The following is a 26,618-nucleotide window of genomic DNA, read 5'->3' as shown; positions in this document are numbered from 1 at the left end:
CCGGCTGTACGCAAACGCATGACGACAAGTCTCCACTCTCCTGATTGGATGTCTCTGTGCTTGCAAGATGTAGCGGTGTGTGATTGGTCGGCGCGTTGATTGGTGGCTGCCTGTGTGTTGTGTCCGCGTTTCCCGCCAGGAGAAGTGCTGCTGCTGCGTGACCGGCTCCGGTGTGTGTGCGCTGCGAGGGCAGAGGACGCTCACACCATGGCAGATCTGCAGGATGTACCGCGGGTGCGAATCAACACCAGCATGCTGGCCCAGCACATGGGGCAGCCCGTCTGCTTCGTGGGGCGGGTGGAGAAGGTAATTGGGCGCGCACACACATAGTTGCTTAGTGGCGCACCTGCCTTCAGCCACACAGCTGTTGCTCGCTGCTTGTTGCCATACCACATGGCACCCCAGCTCCCATCATTCTCTGTTTGCCTTTGATGGACACGGAAAGCTGAGACTTGTAGCTCAGGGTCTGTAGAGGGGAGGCAATATGTATGGCATGCAAATTAGCTTACTAATATTATTCATGGATTTATTTATCAATGGGCGATACATTTCACTGTGAGTGATAAATTGTACCAGCCAATCCGCTCCTAACTCATTTATGTAACATAGCAGTTAGGAGCTGATTGGCTGGTGCAATTTATCATTCCCAGTGAAATGTATCACTCATTGATAAATGAGCCTATAAGTATAATATGTGGCCCCGAAGTGTCCCAGCTCGCCTGTCACTGCTGTAATGTCTCTGGCACTTTTCTAGTACACACTACAGTATAAAAGTAATCTCATCTGGTGATTTGGTCACCACCAACTTTCCTCACTGTTACCTGCAGAACAGGTTCATCCGTGTCCCCATTTACATTGTCTTTCTTCATTTCTTTATAGGCTAACCTAACTTATTATAATGTATAACAGGTCGGCTGGGCACACCGGTAACAGACATCCTGCAGGCAGCACAGCTGCACATCCTATGTGTTATTGTGTAGGGCTCTGTATAATTACACAGGAGCCATACAATGTGTATTACACTTCATGTCTCTACATGGCTGGTCAGGTAAAGCAGGGTACACTCCCCACAGATAAGAGAAACCCTCCCATCCTCTGAGCGATTATCCCGTCGGAATGGGCGCTGTACACACTGAGCTGTTTCGCTCTTCAATGGATCAGGAGGTCGGCATCTACATAGAATTTGATGGCAGATGAGAACCACTTGGCTCATCTAGTCTGCCCCTTTTTTGGTACAAAACACAGCTGCCAGGCTATTAACCAACCAGCCCTGTTCCAGCCACATAACACCCATCCTCTACTCCCTCCACTGGCTGCATGGAAGGTGGGGAATTGCTTTCAAGATTAGCTTACTGACTTCCAATACCCAACATGACTGGGGTACCTGAAGCGGCTTCTGATTCCATACTGCCCGTTTCACTTATTATCTCTTACTTATATGGCACCATGGGTGTGGATTATTAAATCTACACTCAAAAAGGTCTACACAGGGTCAAAAGGTCAACATAGAATAGGTAGACAGTAGGAAAAGTTGACAAGATCAAAAGGTCAACACAAAAAAGGGACACAATTTTTTTATTTCTCTAACGTCCTAGTGGATGCTGGGAACTCCGAAAGGACCATGGGGAATAGCGGCTCCGCAGGAGACTGGGCACAACTAAAAGAGAGCTTTTAGACTACCTGGTGTGCACTGGCTCCTCCCACTATGACCCTCCTCCAAGCCTCAGTTAGATTTCTGTGCCCGGCCGAGCTGGATGCACACTAGGGGCTCTCCTGAGCTCCTAGAAAGAAAGTTTATTTTAGGTTTTTTATTTTACAGTGAGACCTGCTGGCAACAGGCTCACTGCAGCGAGGGACTAAGGGGAGAAGAAGCGAACCTACCTGCTTGCAGCTAGCTTGGGCTTCTTAGGCTACTGGACACCATTAGCTCCAGAGGGATCGACCGCATGGAACTGGCCTTGGTGTTCGTTCCCGGAGCCGCGCCGCTGTCCCCCTTACAGAGCCAGAAGCAAGAAGAGGTCCGGAAAATCGGCGGCAGAAGACATCAGTCTTCACCAAGGTAGCGCACAGCACTGCAGCTGTGCGCCATTGCTCCTCATGCACACTTCACACTCCGGTCACTGAGGGTGCAGGGCGCTGGGGGGGGGCGCCCTGAGCAGCAATGTAAACACCTTGGCTGGCAAATATATCACAATATATAGCCCCAGAGGCTATATATGTGATAAATACCCCTGCCAGAATCCATAAAAAAGCGGGAGAAAAGTCCGCGAAAAAGGGGCGGAGCTATCTCTCTCAGCACACTGGCGCCATTTTCTCTTCACAGTATAGCTGGAAGACAGCTCCCCAGGCTCTCCCCTGTAGTTTGCAGGCTCAAAGGGTTAAAAAGAGAGGGGGGGCACTAAATTTAGGCGCAATATTGTATATACAAGCAGCTATTGGGAAAAATTCACTCAATATAGTGTTAATCCCTAAATTATATAGCGCTCTGGTGTGTGCTGGCATACTCTCTCTCTGTCTCCCCCAAAGGGCTGTGTGGGGTCCTGTCCTCAGTCAGAGCATTCCCTGTGTGTGTGCGGTGTGTTGGTACGGCTGTGTCGACACGTTTGATGAGGAGGCTTATGTGATGGCAGAGCAGATGCCGATAAATGTGATGTCGCCCCCTGTGGGGCCGACACCAGAGTGGATGGATAGGTGGAAGGTATAAACCGACAGTGTCAACTCCTTACATAAAAGGCTGGATGACGTAACAGCTATGGGACAGCCGGCTTCTCAGCCCGCGCCTGCCCAGGCGTCTCAAAGGCCATCAGGGGCTCAAAAACGCCCGCTCCCTCAGATGGCAAACACAGATGTCGACACGGAGTCTGACTCCAGTGTCGACGAGGTTGAGACATATACACAATCCACTAGGAACATCCGTTACATGATCCCGGCAATAAAAAATGTGTTACACATTTCTGACATTAACCCAAGTACCACTAAAAAAGGGTTTTATGTTTGGGGAGAAAAAGCAGGCAGTGTTTTGTTCCCCCATCAAATGAGTGAATGAAGTGTGAAAAAGCGTGGGTTCCCCCGATAAGAAACTGGTAATTTCTTAAAAGTTACTGATGGCGTACCCTTCCCGCCAGAGGATAAGTTACGCTGGGAGATATCCCCTAGGGTGGATAAGGCGCTCACACGTTTGTCAAAAAAGGTGGCACTGCCGTCTTAGGATACGGCCACTTTGAAGGTACCTGCTGATAAAAAGCAGGAGGCTATCCTGAAGTCTGTATTTACACACTCAGGTACTAGACTGAGACCTGCAGATAGTGCTGCTGCAGCGTGGTCTGTAACCCTATCAAACAGGGATACTATTTTGCGAACATAAGACGTCTTATATATGAGGGATGCACAGAGGGATATTTTGCCGGCTGGCATCCAAAATTAATGCAATGTCCATTCTGTCAGGAGGGTATTAGAGACCCGACACTGGACAGGTGATGCTGACTTTAAAAGGCACATAGAGCCTTATAAGGGTGAGACCTCGTATCCACAGCAACAGCTGGGAAGAAATTTTTTTTACCTCAGGTTTCCTCACAGCCTAAGAAAGCACTGTATTATCAGGTACAGTCCTTTCGGCTTCAGAAAAGCAAGCGGGTCAAAGGCGCTTCCTTTCTGCACAGAGACGAGGGAAGAGGGAAAAAGCTGCACCAGTTAGCCAGTTCCCAGAATCAAAATTCTTCCCCCGCTTCCTCTGAGTCCACCGCATGACGCGGGGGCTCCACAGGCGTAGCCAGGTACAGTGGGGGGCCGCCTCAAAAATTTCAGCGATCAGTGGGATCGCTCACAGGTGGATCCCTGGATCCTTCAAGTAGTATCTCAGGGGTACAAGCTGGAATTCGAGGCGTCTTCCCCCCCGCCGTTTCCTCAAATCTGCCTTGCCGACAACTCCCTCAGGCAGGGAGGCTGTGCTAGAGGCAATTCACAAGCTGTATTCCCAGCAGGTGATAGTCAAGGTGCCCCTACTTCAACAAGGACGGGGTTACTATTCCACACTGTTTGTGGTACCGAAACCAGACGGTTCGGTGAGACCCATTTTAAATTTGAAATCCTTGAACACGTACATAAATTCAAGTTCAAGATGGAATCGCTCAGGGCGGTTATTGCAAGCCTGGAGGAGGGGGATTACATGGTATCCCTGGACATCAAGGATGCTTACCTACATGTCCCCATTTACCATCCTCACCAGGAGTACCTCAGATTTGGGGTACAGGATTGCCATTACCAATTCCAAACACTGCTGTTTGGACTGTCCACGGCACCGAGGGTCTTTACCAAGGTAATGGCAGAAATGATGATACTCCTTCGAAAAAAGGGAGTTTTAATTATCCCGTACTTGGACGATCTCCTTATAAAGGCAAGGTCCAAGGAGCAGTTGTTGGTCGGAGTAGCACTATCTCGGGAAGTGCTACAACAGCACGGATGGATTCTATACATTCCAAAGTCACAGCTGGTTCCTACTGTTCCTGGGGATGGTTCTGGACACAGAACAGAAAAAAGTGTTTCTCCCGCAGGAGAAAGCCAAGGAGCTGTCATCTCTAGTCAGAGACCTCCTGAAACCAAAAACAGGTATTGGTGCATCACTGCACACGAGTCCTGGGAAAAATGGTAGCTTCTTACGAAGCAAAATTCCATTCGGCAGGTTCCATGCATGAACCTTTCAGTGGGACCTCTTGGACAAGTGGTCGGGATCGCATCTTCAGATGCATCGGCTGATAACCCTGTCTCCAAGGACCAGGGTATCTCTACTGTGGTGGCTGCAGAGTGCTCATCTTCAAGAGGGCCGCAGATTCGGCATACAGGACTGGGTCCTGGTAACCACGGATGCCAGCCTTCGAGGCTGGGGGGCAGTCGCACAGGGAAGAAATTTCCAAGGACTTTGGTCAAGTCAGGAGTCGTCCCTACACATAAATATTCCGGAACTGAGGGCCATTTACAATGCCCTAAGTCTGGCAAGGCCTCTGCTTCAAAACCAGCCGGTACTGATCCAATCAGACAACATCACGGCAGTCGCCCATGTAAACCGACAGGGCGGCACAAGAAGCAGGATGGCGATGGCAGAAGCCACAAGGATTCTCCGATGGGCGGAAAATCACGTCTTAGCACTGTCAGCAGTGTTCATTCCGGGAGTGGACAACTGGGAAGCAGACTTCCTCAGCAGACACGACCTACACCCGGGAGAGTGGGGACTTCATCCAGAAGTCTTCCAACTGTTGGTAAACCGTTGGGAAAGGCCACAGGTGGACATGATGGCGTCCCGCCTAAACAAAAAAACTAGATATTGCGCCAGGTCAAGGGACCCTCAGGCAATAGCTGTGGACGCTCTAGTGACACCGTGGGTGTACCAGTCGGTTTATGTATTCCCTCCTCTGCCTCTCATACCAAAGGTACTGGGAACAATAAGAAAACGAGGAGTAAGAACGATACTCGTGGTTCCGGATGGGCCAAGAAGAGCTTGGTACCCAGAACTTTAAGAAATTATATCAGAGGACCCATGGCCTCTACCGCTCAGACAGGATCTGCTACAGCAGGGGCCCTGTCTGTTCCAAGACTTACCGCGGCTGCGTTTGACGGCATGGCGGTTGAATTCCGGATCCTAAAGGAAAAGGGCATTCCGGAGGAAGTCATTCCTACGCTGATAAAAGCTAGGAAAGAAGTTTCCAAGTTACTGGACGTAGTCAGGGCCTTAAAAAAATTATATTTCCAGGACGGCTGGAGTCAGGAAAATTGACTCGCTTTTTATCCTGTAGGCACCCAACAAAATAGGTGCTCCTGCTTCTAAGCAGACTATTGCTCGCTGAATTTGTAGCACAATTCAGCTGGAGCATTCTGCGGCTGGATTGCCGCATCCTAAATCAGTAAAAGCCCATTCCACGAGGAAAGTGGGCTCATCTTGGGCGGCTGCCCGAGGGGTCTCGGCTTTACAACTTTGCCGAGCTGCAACTTGGTCAGGGGCAAACACGTTTGCTAAATTCTACAAATTTGATACCCTGGCTGAGGAGGACCTTGAGTTCTCTCATTCGGTGCTGCAGAGTCATCCGCACTCTCCCGCCCGTTTGGGAGCTTTGGTATAATCCCCATGGTCCTTTGGGAGTTCCCAGCATCCACTAGGACGTTAGAGAAAATAAGATTTTACTCACCGGTAATTCTATTTCTCGTAGTCCGTAGTGGATGCTGGGCGCCCATCCCAAGTGCGGATTGTCTGCAATACTTGTATGTAGTTATTGCCTAACTAAGGGTTATTGAGCCATCTGTTGAGAGGCTCAGTTCTATTTCATACTGTTAACTGGGTATAGTATCACAAGTTATACGGTGTGATTGGTGTGGCTGGTATGAGTCTAACCCGGGATTCAAAATCCTTCCTTATTGTGTCAGCTCTTCCGGGCACAGTATCCTAACTGAGGCTTGGAGGAGGGTCATAGTGGGAGGAGCCAGTGCACACCAGGTAGTCTAAAAGCTTTCTTTTAGTTGTGCCCAGTCTCCTGCGGAGCCGCTATTCCCCATGGTCCTTTCGGAGTTCCCAGCATCCACTACGGACTACGAGAAATAGATTTACCGGTGAGTAAAATCTTATTTTTTTTGTGTGTGTTCTGTCACTGAAAAGTCCCATTACTGTACTGCGTAACCTCGCATGGCTCGGAACTTCGGGCAAGTTGCCTCGCTCTGCTACCGCTGCACTAGGCACAGGTTACTCTACCCAATCGTAGTCCACGTAAATTATGTAAAAGTTGAAAACAATGTAAAATAGAAAAAACTTGTGTCTACCGTGTTTGTTTATCAGTGTTATGTCGACCTCCTGACCCTGTCAACCTAATGCATGTCTACCACTGGTGGTAGACCCACTGACTGTAGACCCCTTTAGTGTAGATCTATAGTCTGGATACCGGTACCACAAGGGTTCTGCCATCCCTACCATTTTAAGCTGCTCATATGATGCGACTTCCCGATCCGACCGCTTGCTGGCACTCTTACATACACACTATACGGTTATTGGGCTGATCAGCTGATAATGGGGTTTTGGCACGGTGATTGTATAGGTGTGTACCTAGGCTTACTCGCAGTACAATCACTTTTCCCATTAGGTATCAGCCCCCATGTAAGTACACGTCTGATAATGATCCAGGGTACAGAGGTTTAGGGGACGTCTGCCTGCTGAATGTTCCTGCACTAGTACAAAGCTGGTTCTCTCTCTGCGTTGCGTACACATTAGAGGTGTCCTGTCAGGGAATGGAGACTGAGCCACCTGTACGCAATCATTTTTGCTTCATTCTACATTAATCGGTGTCTTTCATAGGTTCATCCAACAGGGAAATCGTTTGTCCTCTCTGACGGGGCAGGGAAGAATGCAACTGTTGAATTAGCAGAACCGGTGAGTCTGTCGCTTTATGATTTGTGGGAATCCCCAGTTACTAGTGACTACGAGACGTGTACTACTGCTGCTACTATGATAGACCTGGTCAATCCATGGCTCTCCAGCAGTTGGAAAACTACTCATCCCAGCATGCCCTACCACAGTTCAAGCCAGACATGTCCAAACTGCGGCCCTCCAGCTGTTGAGAAACCACACATCCCAGCATGCCCTGACACAGTTTTACCATTTTCTGACAGCAAAACTGTGTCAGGGCGTGCTGGGATATGTAGTTTCACAACAGCTGGAGGGCCGCAGTTTGGACATGCCTGGTTTAAGCATCCCATAATAGCAAAGCTACGGCAAAGCATGCTGGGATTCTTAGTTTCGCCACAGGTTAGCCATGGCTGTACTATGACATACCTGACCCATGCCCCTTATTCCCCTTACAGACTCTGCAATCCGTCGCCGAGCTGCACAACGGCGGATACGGGCGACCCGGCGGTGGGGGGGGGGGGTGAAGTTTCGTCACTCCCCCTGGCGCCATAGCACTGCATGCTAATATGGACGAGATTGTCCATATTGGCCTGCATGCATAAGCGACGGGACACCAACGATGAACGAGCGCGGGGCTGCACATCGTTTATTGTTGGTGCCTACACACTGCACGATATGAACGAGTTTGAATGTTCATATCGTGCAATGTTATCTGCCAGTGTGTAGGGCCCTTTAGTCAAATAGTCCTCTCCTGTACTGTACCCCTGACTGGAAGATCTAGTCTCCACTCACCTGAGAAGAGATCTCTGAATACCAGTGTAATGTTATTATTTTAATACCTTGAATCTGTTAATAAATATTGTCAGTGCGTTTAGTAAAAAGAACAAATCAAAATCACACTTGACAGGAGCAAGACTTTATTACGGCAGTCAGGAGATCTTACTAGCCACGGGATCCCGGCTGTCTAAATACCGACGCTGGAATCCCAATGCTTATCACAATGGCGTTGCCAGGATCCCAATCGTGTGACTGCCGGGCCGCCGGGGAGGTGAGGTTAGATTGAGGGATTGGCAAAGGGAGGAGGAGGGTTAGGCTGCGAAGAGGGGGTGTTGGGGTTAGGGTTAGGCTGGGGAGGAGGGTTAGGCTGCAGTAAGGGAGGGTGAGGGGTAGCCTCACCCTCAGTCAGGATTCTGAACAGCGGGTTGCTGCAGTCTGTATTTTGACCGCTGGCATTTCATCCCCAACCCCTAGCCACTTGTAGGAAGGGTAACTTGCTGCATAGTTACCATTAGTATATGGGCACCTATTTGTTTTTAGGTTTATACTTCGTAACAGAATGACATGCATTCTGCTATAGCACACTCAGGGTTTTGGGTTGTCTTTGGCTTAAGGGAGACTCATTTACAAGAAAAACACTTATCAAGTGGGACCAACCTTTAATACTGAACCAGAGTCCTTCATTGCGCACACATAAAAGAATACAGAAAATAGGTTGGGGTTCTCTCGCGTTTCAGGCTTTTCTCAGCAAACGCGTTTCACAATATGCTTTCCGGTAGTTGAGTAAGATAGTGACCTGTTATATAAGTGTTTGTTGTACTGAACATGATTTTGGTTTGTTCAAAGCTGGAGGAAGAGCTATCCGGTGTCGTTGAAGTTATTGGCAAGGTCACACCGAGAGCTACGATAATGGGGGTGTCGTATGTGCCCTTCCGAGAAGACCCCATATCTTTCGGTAAGTGAAAAGCCCGTTCCATCTATAAGCTGAAAGATCTTGTAGATTTATACTATGGACCTCTCTCCCCTGTGGCTGATGTTACGCATGATATATGTACCGTTATTGTTATTTGGGGTGGGGGGATAGCTAGGAACCCCTGTTACACTATGGGAGGTTGTGCTCTTTGGGGTAAGGAAACTTGTAGTCTTGGCTTAATGTTCCGTTAAGAGCTCACATTTAAGCTACAAATATGATGTTGGTCTTTTTAACTTAGTTTCTCTGACGTCCTAGTGGATGCTGGGAACTCCGTAAGGACCATGGGGAATAGCGGGCTCCGAAGGAGGCTGGGCACTCTAGAAAGATCTTAGACTACCTGGTGTGCACTGGCTCCTCCCACTATGACCCTCCTCCAAGCCTCAGTTAGAATTCGTGCCCGGCCGAGGTTGGATGCACACTAGGGGCTCTCCTGAGCTCTTAGAAAGAATAGACTTAGGTTTTTTATTTTCAGTGAGACCTGCTGGCAACAGGCTCACTGCAGCGAGGGACTAAGGGGAGAAGAAGCGAACTCGCCTGCTTGCAGCCGGATTGGGCTTCTTAGGCTACTGGACACAATTAGCTCCAGAGGGATCGACCGCAGGCCCAGTCCTTGGTGTTCGGTCCCGGAGCCGCGCCGCCGTCCCCCTTACAGAGCCAGAAGCAAGAAGATGGTCCGGAAAATCGGCGGCATGAAGACTCTGTCTTCACCAAGGTAGCGCACAGCACTGCAGCTGTGCGCCATTGCTCCTCACACACTTCACACTCCGGTCACTGAGGGTGCAGGGCGCTGGGGGGGGGCGCCCTGAGGCAGCAATAAAAACACCTTGGCTGGCTAAAATACCTCAATATATAGCCCCAGGGGCTATATATGAGGAAAATACCCCTGCCAGAATTCCATAAAAACCGGGAGAATAGGCCGCGAAAAAGGGGCGGAGCCTATCTCCTCAGCACACTGGCGCCATTTTCCCTCACAGCTCGGCTGGAAGGAAGCTCCCTGGCTCTTCCCTGCAATCTACAGTACAGTAAGAGGGAAAAGAGAGGGGGGGCATTAAATATGGCAGTATATATATTATATGAAAAGCAGCTATTAGGGACATAACTCAGTTAGTCCCTGTATATATATATATTTCTCTATCGTCCTAGTGGATGCTGGGGTTCCTGAAAGGACCATGGGGAATAGCGGCTCCGCAGGAGACAGGGCACAAAAAGTAAAGCTTTAGGATCAGGTGGTGTGCACTGGCTCCTCCCCCTATGACCCTCCTCCAAGCCTCAGTTAGGTTTTTGTGCCCGGCCGAGAAGGGTGCAATCTAGGTGGCTCTCCTAAAGAGCTGCTTAGAAAAGTTTAGCTTAGGTTTTTTATTTTACAGTGAGTCCTGCTGGCAACAGGATCACTGCATCGAGGGACTTAGGGGAGAAGAAGTGAACTCACCTGCGTGCAGGATGGATTGGCTTCTTTGGCTACTGGACATTAGCTCCAGAGGGACGATCACAGGTACAGCCTGGATGGTCACCGGAGCCTCGCCGCCGGCCCCCTTGCAGATGCTGAAAAGAGAAGAAGGTCCAGAATCGGCGGCAGAAGACTCCTCAGTCTTCTTAAGGTAGCGCACAGCACTGCAGCTGTGCGCCATTGCTCTCAGCACACTTCACACGGCAGTCACTGAGGGTGCAGGGCGCTGGGGCGGGGCGCCCTGGGCAGCAATGAAAATCCTTTTTTTTTTTGGCAAAAAAATACCTCACATATAGCCTCCGGGGCTATATGGAGATATTTAACCCCTGCCAGAATCCATTTTTAAGCGGGAGACGAGCCCGCCGAAAAGGGGGCGGGGCCTATCTCCTCAGCACACAGCGCCATTTCCTCACACAGTTCCGCTGGTCAGGAAGGCTCCCAGGCTCTCCCCTGCACTGCACTACAGAAACAGGGTTAAATCAAGAGAGGGGGGGCAAAATTTGGCGAAATTGTGATTTTATAAAAGCAGCTATAAGGGAGCACTTATTATAAGGCTATCCCTGTAAAATATAGCGCTTTGGTGTGTGCTGGCAAACTCTCCCTCTGTCTCCCCAAGGGGCTAGTGGGGTCCTGTCCTCTATCAGAGCATTCCCTGTGTGTGTGTGCTATATGTCGGTACGTGTGTGTCGACATGTATGAGGACGATGTTGGTGAGGAGGCGGAGCAAATTGCCTGTAATGGTGATGTCACTCTCTAGGGAGTCGACACCGGAATGGATGGCTTATTTATGGAAATTACGTGACAATGTCAACACGCTGCAAGCCGGTTGACGACATGAGAGGGCCGGCGAACAAATTAGTATCTGTCCAGGCGTCTCAAACACCGTCAGGGGCTGTAAAATGCCCATTTACCTCAGTCGGTCGACACAGACCCAGACACGGACACTGATTTCAGTGTCGACGGTGAAGAAACAAACGTATTTTCTTTTAGGGCCACACGTTAAGGGCAATGAAGGAGGTGTTACATATTTCTGATACTCCAAGTACCACAAAAAAGGGTATTATGTGTGAGGTAAAAAAACTACCTGTAGTTTTTCCTGAATCAGATAAATTAAATGAAGTGTGTGATGATGCGTGGGTTTCCCCCGATAGAAAATTATTGGCGGTATACCCTTTCCCGCCAGAAGTTAAGGCGCGGTGGGAAACACCCCTCAGGGTGGATAAGGCGCTCACACGCTTATCAGAACAAGTGGCGGTACCATCTACGGATAGGGCCGTACTTAAGGAGCCAGCTGATAGGAGGCTGAAAAATATCCAAAAAAGTATACACACACAGGCTGGTGTTATACTGCGACCAGCGATCGCCTCAGCCTGGATGTGCAGAGCTGAGGTGGCTTGGTCGGATTCCCTGACTAAAAATATTGATACCTTTGACAGGGACAGTATTTTATTGACTATAGAGCATTTAAAGGATGCATTTCTATATATGCGAGATGCGCAGAGGGATATTTGCACTCTGGCATCAAGAGTAAATGCGATGTCCATATCTGCAAGAAGATGTTTATGGACACGACAGTGGTCAGGTGATGCAGATTCCAAACGGCACAAAGATGTATTGCCGTATAAAGGGGAGGAGTTATTTGGGGTCGGTCCATGGGACCTGGTGGCCAGGGCAACTGCTGGAAAATCCACCGTTTTTTACCCTAAGTCACATCTCTGCAGAAAAAGACACCGTCTTTTCAGCCTCAGTCCTTTCGTCCCTATAAGAGTCATATCTGCCCAGGGATAGAGGAAAGGGAAGAAGACTGCAGCAGGCAGCCCATTCCCAGGAACAGAAGCCCTCCACCGCTTCTACCAAGTTCTCAGCATGACGCTGGGACCGTACAGGACCCCTGGATCCTACAAGTAGTATCCAAGGGGTACAGATTGGAATGTCGAGAGGTTTCCCCCCTCGCAGGTTCCTGTAGTCTGCTGTACCAATGTCTCCCTCCGACAGGGAGGCAGTATTGAAAACAATTCACAAGCTGTATTCCCAGCAGGTGATAATAAATTTACCCCTCCGACAACAAGGAAAGGGGTATTACCCCACACTATATGGTGGTACTGAAGGCTAGGTGAGACCTATTCTAAATCTGAAAAATTTGAACACTTACAAGGGTTCAAATCCAGATGGAGTCACTCAGAGCAGTGATAGCAAAGAACAAGGGGACTATATGGTGTCCCGGGACATCAGGGATGCTTACCTCCATGTCCCAAAATTTGCCTTTTCTCACCAAGGGTACCTCAGGTTCGTGTTACAGAACTGTCACTATCCGTTTCAAGACGATGCCGTTGGATTGTCCAAGGCACCCCGGGTCCTTACCAAGGTAATGACCGAAAGGAGGATTCGTCTTCAAAGAAAATGGACGACCTCCTGATAAGAACAAGGTCCAGAGAACAGTTGGAGGTCGGAGTAGCACTATCTCAAGTAGTTCTACGACAGCACGGGTGGATTCTAAATATTCCAAAACCGCAGTTGTTCCGACGACACGTCTGCTGGTCCTAGGGATGATTCTGGACACAGTCCAGGAAAAGGTGTTTCTCCCAGAGGAGAAAGCCAGGGAGTTATCCGAGCTAATCGGGATCCTCCTAAAACCAGGAAAAGTGTCAGTGCATCATTGCACAAGAGTCCTGGTAAAAATGGTGGCTTATCACGAAGCGCTTCCATTCGGCAGATTTCACGCAAGAACTCTTCAGTGGGATCTGCTGGACAAATGGTCCGGATCGCATCTTCAGATGCATCAGCGGATAACCCTATATCCAAGGACAAGGGTGTCTCTCCTGTGGTGATTAGAGTGCTCATCTTCTAGAGGGCCGCAGATTCGGCATTCAGGATTGGATGCTCGTGTCCACGGAGGCCAGCCTGAGAGGCTGGGGAGCAGTCACACAAGGAGTGTGATCAAGTCTGGAGAATTCTCTCCACATAAATATACTGGAGCTAAGAACAAATTTATAATGCTCTAAGCTTAGCAAGACCTCTGCTTCAAGGTCAGCCGGTATTGATCCAGTGGGATAACATCACGGCAGTCGCCCACGTAAACAGAAAGGGCGGCACAAGAAGCAGGAGGGCAGTGACAAAACTGCAAGGATTTTTCGCTAGGCGGAAAATCATGTGATAGCACTGTCAGCAGTGTTCATTCCGGGAGTGGACGACTGGGAAGCAGACTTCCTCAGCAGGCACGACCTCCACCCGGGAGAGTGGGAACTTCATCGGGAAGTTTTCCGCATGATTGTGAACCGTTGGGAAAGACCAAAGGTGGACATGATGGCGTCCCGCCCAAACAAAAAAATGGGACAGGTATTGCGCCAGGTCACGAGACCTTCAAGCGATAGCTGTGGACGTCCTGGTAACACCGTGGGTGTAACAGTCGGTGTATGTGTTCCCTTCTCTGCTTCTCATAACCAAGGTATTGAGAATTAGAAGACATAGAGGAGTAAGAACTATACTCGTGGCTCCGGATTGGCCAAGAGGGACTTGGTAACCGGAACTTCAAGAGATGCTCACAGAGGACTAATGGCCTCGGGAGCTAAGAAGGGATTTGCTTTCAGCAAGTACCATGTCTGTTCCAAGAGGAACCGTGGCATCGGCCTTTAAGAAAGGACCTGCTCCAGCAGGGACCTTGTCTGTTCCAAGACTTACCGCGACTGCGTTTGACGGCATGGCGGTTTGAACGCCGGATCCTAAGGGAAAAGGCATTCCGGAAGAGGTCATACCTACCCTGGTCAAAGCCAGGAAGGAGGTGACCGCACAACGTTATCACCACATGTGGTAAAAATATGTTGCGTGGGTGAGGCCAGGAGGGCCCCACGAAAAAAATTTCAACTAGGTCGATTTCTGCACTTCCTGCAAACAGGAGTGTCTATGAGCCTCAAGTTGGGGTCCATTAAGTTTCGGCCCTATAGATTTTCTTCCAGAAAGAATTGGCTTCAGTTCCTGAAGTCCAGACGTTGTCAAGGGAGTATTGCATATACAGCCCTTGTGTGCCTCCAGTGGCACCGTGGGATCTCAACGTAGTGTTGTGATTCCTCAAATCATATTGGTTTGAACCACTCAAATCTGTGGATTTGAAATATCTCACATGGAAAGTGACCATGCTGTTGGCCCTGGCCTCGGCCAGGCGATTGTCAAAATTGGCGGTTTTGTCTTACAAAAGCCCATATTTGATTTTCCATTCGGACAGGGCAGAACTGCGGACTCGTCCCCAGTTTCTTCCTAAGGTGGTGTCAGCGTTTCATATATATATATATATATATATATATATATATATATATATATATATATATATATAATAATTCCAGGACGGCTATTCCCCATGGTCCTTTCAGGAACCCCAGCATCCACTACGGACTCCGAGAAATAGAATTATCGGTAAGTAAATTCTTATTATATATATATATATATATATATATAGCGCTCTGGTGTGTGCTGGCATACTCTCACTCTGTCCCCCCAAAGGGCTTTTGTGGGTCCTGTCCTCGTTTAGAGCATTCCCTGTGTGTCGGTACGGCTGTGTCGACATGTTGAATGAGGAGGCTTATATGGTGACGGAGCAGAGGCCGATATATGTGATGTAGCCCCCTGTGGGGCCGACACCAGAGTGGATGGATAGGTGAAAGGTATTAACCGACAGTGTCAACTCCTTACATAAAAGGGTGGATGACGTAACAGCTGTGGGACAGCCGGCTTCTCAGCCCGCGCCTGCCCAGGCGTCTCAAAGGCCATCAGGGGCTCAAACGCCCCTCTCTCGGATGGCAGACACAGATGTCGACACGAGTCTGACTCCAGTGTCGACAAGGTTGAGACATATACACAATCCACTAGGAACATCCGTGACTTGATCCCGGCAATAAAAAATGTGTTACACATTTCTGACATTAACCCAAGCACCTCTAAAAATGGGTTTTTAGGTTGGGGAGAAAAAACAGGCAGTGTTTTGTTCCCCCATCAGATGAATAAATGAAGTGTGTGAAAAGCGTGGGTTCCCCCGTTTAGAAACTGGTAATTTCTAAAGAGTTACTGATGGCGTACCCTTTCCCGCCAGGAGGATAAGTTACGCTGGGAGATATCCCCTAGGGTGGATAAGGCGCTTACACGGTTGTCAAAAAAGGTGGCACTGCCGTTTTAGGAACGGCCACTTTGAAGGTACCTGTTGATAAAAAGCAGGAGGCTATCCTGAAGTCTGTATTTACACACTCAGGTACTAGACGGAGACCTGCAGATCGTGCTGCTGCAGCGTGGTCGGTGACCCTGTCAAACATGAGAACATATTAAAGACGTCGTCTTATATATGAGGGATGCACAGAGGGATATTTTGCCGGCTGGCATCCAAAATGAATGTAATGTCCATTCTGTCAGGAGGGTATTAGAGACCTGTCACGGGACAGGTGATGCTGACTTTAAAAAGATTCTGCCTTATAAGGGTGAGGAATTATTTGGGGATGGTCTCTGGGACCTCGTAGCCACAGCTGGGAAGAAATATTTTTACCTCAGGTTTCCTCACGGACTCAGAAAGCACTGTATTATCAGGTACAGTCCTTTCGGCTTCAGAAAAGCAAGCGGGTCAAAGGCGTTTCCCTTCTGTACAGAGACAAGGGAAGAGGGAAAAAGCTGCACCTGTCAGCCTGCTCCCAGAATCAACATTCTTCTCTCGCTTCCTCTGAGCCCACAGCATGACGCGGGGGCTCCACAGGTGTAGCCAGGTACGGTGGGGGGCCGTCTCCAGAATTTCAGCGATCAGTGGGCTCGCTCACAGGTGGATCCCTGTTTCTTTCAAATAGTATGTCAGGGGTACAAGCTGGAATTCGAGATATCTCCCCCCAGCCGTTTCCTAGATTATGGCTTGCCGACAACTCCCTCAGGCAGGGAGGCTGTACTAAAGGCAATTAATAAGCAGTATTCCCAACAGGTAATACTCAAGTGCCCCTACTTCAACAAGGACGGGGTTACTATTCTACACGGGTTGGGGTACCGAAACCGCATGGTTCGGTGTGACCCATTTATATTAAAATCCTTGAACACATACATAAAAAAATTCAAGTTCAAGATGGAATCGCTCGGGGCGGTTATTGCAAGCCTGGACGAGGGGGATTACATGGTATCCCGGGACATCAAGGATGCTTACCTGCATGTCCCCATTTACCATCCTCGCCAGGAGTACCTCAGATTTGTGGTACAGGATTACCATTACCAAGTCCAGACAGGACTGTACAAGGCACCGAGGGTGTTTACCGGGGTAATGGCCGAAATGATGATACTCCTTCGAAAAAAGGGAGTTTTAATTATCCCGTACTTGGACAATCTCCTTATAAGTGCGAGGTCCAAGGAGCAGTTGCTAGTCGGGGTAGCACTATTTTGGAAAGTGCTACAACAGCAGGGTTGGATTCTAAATAGTCCAAAGTCACAGCTGGTTCCTATGACACGTCTACTGTTCCTGGGGATGGTTCTGGACACAGACCAGAAATAGGTGTTTCTCCGGGAGGAGAAAGCCAAGGAGCTGTCATCTCTAGTCAGAGACCTCCTGAAGCCAAAACAGGTATCGGTGCATCATTGCATGCGAATCCTTAGAAAAATGGTAGCTTCCTACGAAGCAATCCCATTCGGCAGGTTCCATGCAAGAACTTTTCAGTGGGACCTGTTGGACATGTGGTCCGGATCGCATCTTCAAATGCATCGGCTGATAACCCTGTCTCCAAGGACCAGGGTATCTCTAAAATGGTGGCTGCAGAGTGCCCATCTTAAGGAGGGCCGCAGGTTCGACATACTGGACTAGGTCCTAGTGACCATGGAGGCCAGCCTTTGAGGCTGGGGGCAGTCACACAGGGAAGAAAATTCCAAGGACTTTGGTCAAGTCAGGTGACTTCTCTACACAAAATATTCTGGAACTGAGGGCCAGTTACAATGCCCTGGGTCAGGCAAGGCCTCTGCTTCAAAACCAGCCGGTACTGATCCAATCAGACAACATCACGGCGGTCGCCCATGTAAACCAACAGGGCGACACAAGAAGCAGGATGGCGATGGCAGAAGCCACAAGGATTCTCCGATGGGCGGAAAATCATGTGTTAGCACTGTCAGCAGTGTTCATTCCCGGAGTGGACAACTGGGAAGCAGATTTTCTCAGCAGACACGACCTCCACCCGGGAGAGTGGGGACTTCATCCAGAAGTCTTCCAAAGGATTGTACACCTTTGGGAAGAGCCACAGGTGGACATGATGGCGTCCCGCATCAACAAAAAGCTATAAAAGATATTGCGCCAGGTCAAGGGACCCTCAGGCGATAGTTGTGGACGCTCTGGTAACACTGTGGGTGTACCAGTCGGTTTATGTGTTCCCTCCTCTGCCCCTCATACCAAAGGTATTGAGAATAATAATAAGAAGGCGAGGAGTAAGAACGATACTCATGGTTCCGGATTGGCCAAGAAGAGCTTGGTACCCAGAACTTCAAGAAATTATATCAGAGGACCCATGGCCTCTGCCGCTCAGACAGGACCTGCGGCAGCAGGGGCCCTGTCTGTTCCATGACTTACCGCGGCTGTGTTCATTCCGGAGGAAGTCATTCCTACGCTTATAAAGCTAGGAAAGAGGTTACAGCAACTCATTATCACCGCATATGGCAGAAGTATGTTGCATGGTGTGAGGCCGAAAAGGCCCCAACAGAGGAATTTCAACTAGGTCGATTTCTGCATTTCCTGCAAGCAGGAGTGAATATGGGCCTAAAACTGGGCTCCATTAAGGTACAGATCTCGGCTCTGTCGATTTTTCTTTCAAAAAGAACTAGCTTCAGTACCTGAAGTTCAGACTTTGAGTGCTGCATATTCAGCCCCCGTTTGTGCCCCCTGTGGCACCTTGGGATCTCAACGTGGTGTTGAGTTTCTTAAAATCACATTGGTTTGAACCACTAAAACCGTGGATCTGAAATATCTCACGTGGAAGGTGGTCGCGTTGTTGGCCTTGGCTTCGGCCAGGCGAGTATCAGAATTGGCGGCTTTGTCCTGTAAAAGCCCTTATCTGATTTTCCATATGGATAGGGCAGAATTGAGGACTTGTTCCTAGTTTCTCCCTAAGGTGGTGTCAGCGTTTCACCTGAACCAGCCTATTGTGGTGCCTGCGGCTACTAGGGACTTGGAGGACTCCAAGTTGTTAGACGTGGTCAGGGCCCTGAAAATATATGTTTCCAGGACGGCTGGAGTCAGAAAATCTGACTCGCTGTTTATCCTATATGCACCCAACAAGCTGGGTGCTCCTGTTTCTAAGCAGACTATTGCTCGTTGGATTTGTACAATTCAGCTTGCACATTCTGTGGCAGGCCTGCCACAGCCAAAATCTGTCAATGCCCATTCCACAAGGAAGGTGGGCTCATCTTGGGCGGCTGCCCGAGGGGTCTCGGCTTTACAACTTTGCCGAGCTGCTACTTGGTCAGGGGCAAACACGTTTGCAAAATTCTATAAATTTGATACCCTGGCTGAGGAGGACCTGGAGTTCTCTCATTCGGTGTTGCAGAGTCATCCGCACTCTCCCGCCCGTTTGGGAGCTTTGGTATAATCCCCATGGTCCTTACGGAGTTCCCAGCATCCACTAGGACGTCAGAGAAAATAAGAATTTACTCACCGGTAATTCTATTTCTTGTAGTCCGTAGTGGATGCTGGGCGCCTGTCCCAAGTGCGGTGTATCTGCAATACTTGTACATAGTTATTGTTAACTAAATCGGGTTATTGTTGAGCCGTCTGTTGAGAGGCTCAGTTGTTTCATACTGTTAACTGGGTTTCATATCACGAGTTATACGGTGTGAATGGTGTGGCTGGTATGAGTCTTACCCGGGATTCAAAATCCTTCCTTATTGTGTACGCTCGTCCGGGCACGGTGTCCTAACTGAGGCTTGGAGGAGGGTCATAGTGGGAGGAGCCAGTGCACACCAGGTAGTCTAAGATCTTTCTAGAGTGCCCAGCCTCCTTCAGAGCCCGCTATTCCCCATGGTCCTTACGGAGTTCCCAGCATCCACTACGGACTACGAGAAATAGAATTACCGGTGAGTAAATTCTTATTTTTTGTTCTGTGTCCTATGTCTGCGTTCCTTACTGTTCCTGTATTTTTATTCTGCAGATCTTGGCCTTTATGATGAGGCTTTAAAGATAATTCATGAATTTCCTCAGTATTATCCATTTGGACAAAAAGGATTGGAATAACACAAGAACTGCTGGATTTTGTTTGCTGCAATCTTCAAAAAGATCTACAATTTTGCGACCCCTGGTCCTAGCAGCTTTGGACTGTCAGGTCTGCTTTCCCTGGTAATACATTTGGAGAACGCATGACCTGCCCATAGACAGAAACAGAAGATGATTTCCATTACTGTTCTTGTCAGAGTCTCTGATGTGGAAACGGATTACTCAGTAACTCTGGCTCACCTGCTATAACTGTTGCCTGACTGTATAACGCCTTGGCCCCTCCTTTCACCACAGCCAGATAGCAATAAAATGAATAGTAAACCAGCATTTAGGGGAATGCATTTTTCGTATCTTATTCAGGAATAAGGCCCATTTAGGTGTTCTAGGTCCCAGTCACAGACATTAGTTTGTTGTGTAGATGTTTGTATGTCTAATACAGTTACACTTTTTTTTTTGCTATAAATAATTGTGTGTGTTTTTTCTTTTCTGTCATCTAACAATACACTAAAGTGCATTCTATAAATGTGTTATTGGGCGTAAATATAGAATATAAATGTTAATGTTAAATGTTAGTATTTTAATAGAAAACTGCACAGACACAAATATTTGCTTGTGTTTCGGGTAACTTCTCCTTTCCACACCTTATCTGTATAACCATGACCAGATCGGCGGCCTAAGAATAATAGGGTGGCAATATATTTGGACATAAGATATTACCTGGTGGGTCTCTTCTTGCTCACCTTGTGCTTTGATCCTAAAATATTTCATTTCGGTTTCCCCCCTCCAGGCCGTTGCATGTGAAGGGGGAAACCAGAACTGAATATTGTAGGTTTCTTTGATGTCTTGTGTCTTAGATTTGTAAACGGGGGTGTGGAAATTTCCCCTGTTGATTCTCATCACTGTAACAGGGTCAACTGGTGTTAATATGCTGTCAGCGGCACCTCCGTTTGTCCCCCTCGCGGCCCGATATCAATGAATGAATGAGCACCGTGTGACATACAGCCACATCTGCTCACACTGCAATGAACTTGCAGTTATATTGGATGGACCCCTAAGTGATGGCTGTATGCACATACCATAACATGCATGTAAGTTATGCTATAAACAGAATATACAGGCACCATAAAACCCATGGTGACTTTTTTTTTTTATAAATAAAAATAATTCCTAGGTTTAGAAGTGTCGTTCTCTGCTAAAGGATGGAGTGCCAGCTGTTTTCTACCCAGCTATCGTTGGTACGAAATATCAACTGTAATATCCTATCAGTGTTCACCCCTTTTTGGGGGGTTAACGGAAAATATTTATCGCTGAGCGGTCGGCACCACACTGTGTCACTGAATACAGCGGCGTTGCATTGTGTATCGCTGAGGGGCTGGCTCCACTCCTAAGTACATAGCAGGGATGGGCTGTCACTGCAGGTGCTCCATCTCACATCCTGCCATAAGAATTGCATATTGCAATGCGGTTCTGGGTGCTAATATTGCGCATAGATCGCACTGCATATGCAATTCTTGATAAATGGCTGCCTGAGTGTGTGACTACTGTATGTATATGTGTATCAGTGTGTGACTGTAAGCAAGTGTCTACAGTGTACATATGTATGTGACCGTATGTGTGTCACAGTATGTCATACTGGTGTGTGACTATGTGAAGGTATGTATTTCTTTAATCCACTAGGGGACACTGGAGCACTTCATATAGCTGGGGTGTGATGTATGCAGACCAGAGGTGGCACAATCTAACAAAAAAAGTAATGCACAGCCGGCTCTTTTACCCTTCACGCCCCTTATCCCTCAGTTTGAAAAATTGTGCTGGGAGGTGCAGCACAGAAGAAAAAGGATCTCTTGCTCCACTAAGAATATCCTTATCAGTAAAAGCTCTGGCACCGAGCCAACCTGTTTAAAAGGGGGGCAAAGGCTTCCATGAAGTTGAGAGACACAGACCCTGACTGAAGGGGTCGGCATCTCTCCCAAGAGACAGCAGCAGCATCAAACTGAGTTGCATTACATGGGTAAAGGCGCTGTTAGGCAGTGGGTACAGACACTGCCTGACAGTCAGAGCAGCGTCTATTAGAGTAAGCACTCCTTCGGGGTTTATTAGGCTGAGGGAGAGCACATTATTCACAGCTTGGAGGCAGCCTTATTTCCACAGCAGCATTTGATACCCTTTAGCCGCGCACGGTGTGTAAGTGGGCGGGGGTAAATAAGGCAGCAGTCACTAGCGGGGCTAACGTAGCTTCAGGAGGTAAAAGCCGCGGAGCTTGTTGCACGGAGCGGGGTTTCCGGCGTCTCCTTGTTATGCTGGTCAGATCGAAGAGCCGCACACTGCTAGTGTTCACGCTAGGCTGTTTTAGAAGGGCGCCGAGCCCTGCCCGGTTCCCCCCCCCCCCCCCCCCTCTTACGTCCTAGAGGATGCTGGGGACTCCAAAAGGACCATGGGGTATAGACGGGATCTGCAGGAGCTTGGGCACACTGAAAAGACTTAAGACTGGGTGTGAACTGGCTCCTCCCTCTATGCCCCTCCTCCAGACCTCAGTTAGACTTTGTGCCCAGGACTGACTGGACACTCATTAGGGGTGCTCTACTGAGTTTCTCTGTAAAATACTTTGTTAGGTTTTTTATTTTCGGGGAGACCTGCTGGCTGCAGGCTCCCTGCAGCGTGGGAGTGAGGGGAGAGAAGCAGACCTACTTCTTCTTAGTTAAGGGCTCTGCTTCTCGGCTACTGGACACCATTAGCTCCAGAGGGTTCGATCACTTGGTGCACCTAGCTGCTTGTTCCCGGAGCCACGCCATCACCCCCTCACAGAAGCCAGAAGAAAGAAGTCGGGTGAGACTGCAGAAGACTTCGGTGACCATGCTCCCACACACATCACTGACTGTACTCATAGGGGGGGGGGGGGGGGGGGAATGCCGGCAGGGGCATTGTCGGTTCCCCGGCCCCTGCCGGCATTTTCAAATTAGGCGCGCTGAAGCCCGCTGGGAAGGGGCGGAGCTTAGCGCGCGGCTCACAGCGCCATCTCTCTCCTCCACGCGGCTGAAGGAGACGCTGGGCGGACCTCCGATCACTCCTTCGCAAGTAACGGGGAGATTTTTCGGGGGGGGGGGGGGGGGGGGGGTGCAATGTGGTGCATTATTTGATTTTTTTTTAAGCAGCGCTGGTCATATATATCCCCTATAGGGATATATAGGTGCTGGGGTGTGAGCTGGCATACTCCCTCTGGGCTTCACTGTAGGCCTGACCCCTAGCTGAGACGTTCTGAGTGTGAGTCGCTGTGTCGGATCGAACGTGTCGACATGTTTGAGGCTGAATGTGATTCACTGGAGGAGGTTGTGGGTCTGGATTTGGGTCTGTCGGCGCAGCCGACACCTGATTTACTCACGTTATTAAGTACAATCAATACGAATGTAGCTTCTTTATCAAAGAGGTTAGATAAGTCTGAGTCACAGACACAGGGGTGGAAAAAGTCCATAGAGGAGGCTTTGTCTCAGGTACAGACCCCATCGGGCTCGCAAAAGCGGCCGTTTACTCAAGTGGTAGATACTGACACGGACTCTGATTCTGAGGTCGATTTTTCTGAGGCGGCTTTGCATCCGCGTTTAGTGAAGAGTATTCAGCACATGATTGTGGCTATAAAGGATGTTTTACACATTTCTGATAAACCTGCGGTGCAGGAAACAAGGATTTGTTTGTTCAAAGGGAAAAAACCTGAAGTGAAATTTCCCCCCTCTCATGAAATGAATACTCTTTGTGAAAAGGCTTGGGAGTCGCCGGATAAGAGGTGGCAGATTCCCAAGAGGATTTACATGGCGTATCCTTTCCCCTCTGATGACAGGGAAAAAGGGGAGCCGTCTCCGAATGTTGACAAAGCTCTATCTCGTTTGTCTAAGAAAGTGGCGCTTCCATCTCCGGACACGCCAGCTCTCGAGGATCCAGCGGATCGCAAGCTGGAAATGTCCCTGAAGTCCATTTTCGCTAATACAGGCGCATTGCTCAGACATGCAGTGGCGTCGGTGTGGGTGAGTAGTGCTATTGCTAAATGGGCCGAGAATTTAGCTACTGACATGGATACCCTTGATAAGGATAATGTTCTTCTGACTCTTGGTTATATCAAGGACGCTGCAGATTACCTGAAGGATGCGGCGAGGGATGTTTGTCTCTTGGGATCAAGAGCCAATGCCATGTCAATATCGGCAAGGAGGGCGCTGTGGATCCATCAATGGAATGCTGATGCCGACTCCAAGAGAGCTATGGAAGCTTTACCCTTCAAAGGTAATGTCTTGTTTGGGGACGGCTTGGCGGACCTGGTCTCTACCACGACGGCGGGTAAGTCCTCTTTTCTTCCTTATGTTCCCACACAGCACAAAAAGGCACCACCTCAGCAGATGCAGTCCTTTCGTCCTAATAAATACAGGCGTGGGAAGGGTTCGTCCGTCCTCGCTTCAAAGGGTAAAGGAAGGGGTAGGAAGTCTCCTGCCGTTTCGGGCGCCCAGGACCAAAAGTCCTCCCCTGCCTCTACCAAGTCCACCGCATGACGTTGGGGCTTCCCTGGGGGAGACCGGACCGGTGGGGGGCCGTCTCTGAGTCTTCAGTCAGGTCTGGATTCTTTCAGGCCTCGATCCTTGGGTCCTGGAGATTGTATCTCAGGGATACAAGCTGGAGTTTCGGGAGGTGCCCCCTCACCGGTTTTTCGTTTCGCCCTTACCAGCGTCTCTGCCGGACAGGGAGCTGGTGTTTGCAGCGATACAAAAATTGTGTCAACAGAAGGTCATTGTTCCAGTTCCTCCGTCACAACGGGGGGTGGGGTTCTACTCAAGCCTATTTGTGGTGCCGAAACCGGACGGTTCGGTCAGACCGATTCTGAATCTAAAATCCCTCAATCCATACTTGAAAGTTTTCAAGTTCAAGATGGAATCGTTGTGAGCTGTGATTTCCAGCCTAGAAGGGGGGGATTGTATGGCGTCAGTCGACATAAAGGATGCCTACTTACACGTCCCGATATTTCCTTCGCATCAGGCCTTCCTCAGGTTTGCGATACAGGACTCATTACCAATTTCAGACGTTGCCGTTTGGCCTTTCCACGCCCCGAGGGTTTTCACCAAGGTCATGGCAGAAATTATGGTTCTCCTTCGCAAGCAGGGGGTTTCAATTATCCCGTACTTGGACGATCTCCTGATAAAGGCGAGGTCCAAGGAAAGGTTGCTAAGGAGTATAGATTTGGTGCTGTCGGTGCTTCGACAGCACGGTTGGGTGCTAAATTTACCAAAATCTCAGTTGATTCCGACCACCCGGTTGTCTTTTCTGGGCATGATTCTGGACACGGAGTTACAGAGAGTTTTTCTTCCACAAGAAAAGGCTCTAGCACTGCAGTTGTTGGTCAGGGAACTTCTGAGGCCGAAGACTGTGTCCATCCATCAATGTACGCGCGTTCTGGGGAAGATGGTGGCGGCGTACGAAGCCATTCCGTTCGGCAGGTTTCATGCCCGGGTGTTTCAGTGGGACTTGCTGAGCAAATGGTCCGGGTCTCACCTGCACATGCACCGGAAGATGAGTCTATCTCCCAGGGCCAGAATTTCCCTCCTGTGGTGGCTACAAGGGTCTCACCTCCTAGAGGGACGACGGTTCGGTATCCTGTATTGGGTACTTCTGATGACAGATGCGAGTCTCCGGGGCTGGGGTGCAGTCACCCAAGGCAGGAACTTCCAGGGGAAATGGTCGTTCCAGGAAGCGGGTCTCCACATAAATGTTCTCGAGTTAAAAGCCATCTACAACGGCCTGCTACAGGCAAGAAGCCTTCTTCAGGGTCGACCTGTCCTTGTACAGTCAGACAACATCACAGCGGTGGCACATATCGCCGTCAAGGCGGCACAAGGAGCAGAGCGGCAATGGCGAAGGCCACAAGAATCCTTCGCTGGGCGGAACAGCACCTGAGCGCCCTGTCAGCAGTCTTCCTTCCGGGAGTAGATAACTGGGAAGCAGACTTCCTTAGCAGACACGATCTCCATCCGGGAGAGTGGGCTCTTCATCAGAAGTGTTTGCAGAAGTGACAAAGCGTTGGGGACTCCCTCTGATAGACATGATGGCGTCTCATCTCAACAAGAAGCTTCCGAGGTATTGTTCCAGGTCAAGGGACCCCCAAGCCAGTGCGGTCGATGCCCTGGTGTCTCCGTGGGTGTTCCCTCCACTTCCTCTCATTCCAAAGGTACTGGGGATCATTCGGCGAGCAAAGGTTCAGGCGATTCTCGTAGTTCCAGATTGGCCAAGAAGGGCCTGGTATCCGGATCTTCAGGAATTACTAGTGGAAGATCCTTGGCCGCTTCCTCTAAGAGAGGACCTGTTGTTGCAGGGTCCATGCGTATTTCCCGACTTATCGCGGCTGCATTTGACGGCATGGAAGTTGAGCGCCAGATCTTAGCTCGTAAAGGTATTCCAGGAGAGGTCATACCTACTCTCCTCAAGGCTAGGAAGGAGGTTACGGCAAAGCATTATCACCGTATTTAGAAGAAGTACGTTTCCTGGTGTGAGTTTAAGAGGGCTCCTGCGGAAGAATTTAATTTGGGGCGTTTTCTCCATTTTTTGCAGGCTGGGGTGGATGCAGGCCTGAAGTTGGGCTCCATCAAGGTGCAGATTTCGGCATTGTCTATTTTCTTTCATATAGAATTGGCTGCCCTCTCAGAGGTTCAGACGTTTGTGAAAGGAGTTTTGCATATCAATCCTCCGTTTGTGCCTCCTGTGGCCCCATGCGATCTGGACGTGGTCTTACAGTTTCTCATGTCTTCCTGGTTTGAGCCTTTGCGTAAGGTTGAGTTGAAGTTTCTCACCTGGAAGGTAGTCATGTTGTTGGTGC

At 49.3% G+C, this 26,618-nt stretch overlaps 1 protein-coding gene across 1 annotated transcript; it reads left to right on the top strand.

Moving 5' to 3' along the window:
* The first annotated feature begins 45 nt into the window (after positions 1 to 45).
* RPA3 (replication protein A3) lies at positions 46 to 20,099 on the top strand. The gene is made up of 4 exons (XM_063921305.1): positions 46 to 306; positions 7,331 to 7,405; positions 9,005 to 9,113; positions 19,713 to 20,099. The coding sequence occupies exons 1-4, from the start codon at positions 208 to 210 to the stop codon at positions 19,793 to 19,795; spliced, it is 366 nt and encodes a 121-aa protein (XP_063777375.1). The 5' UTR covers positions 46 to 207; the 3' UTR covers positions 19,796 to 20,099.
* Positions 20,100 to 26,618: the final 6,519 nt, after the last annotated feature.

This window comes from Pseudophryne corroboree, chromosome 5, assembly GCF_028390025.1.
Source record: "Pseudophryne corroboree isolate aPseCor3 chromosome 5, aPseCor3.hap2, whole genome shotgun sequence".
Taxonomy (NCBI): Eukaryota; Metazoa; Chordata; class Amphibia; order Anura; family Myobatrachidae; genus Pseudophryne; species Pseudophryne corroboree.
This window is presented reverse-complemented; position numbering and strand designations above follow the sequence as displayed.

Excerpts from the sequence above, each read along its gene's own strand:
- RPA3 (XM_063921305.1), top strand. The coding sequence starts at position 208 with ATGGCAGATCTGCAGGATGTACCGCGGGTGCGAATCAACACCAGCATG. Across the intron at positions 307-7,330 it reads TCGTGGGGCGGGTGGAGAAG|GTTCATCCAACAGGGAAATC; the intron begins GTAATTGGGCGC and ends TGTCTTTCATAG. Across the intron at positions 7,406-9,004 it reads CTGTTGAATTAGCAGAACCG|CTGGAGGAAGAGCTATCCGG; the intron begins GTGAGTCTGTCG and ends GTTTGTTCAAAG.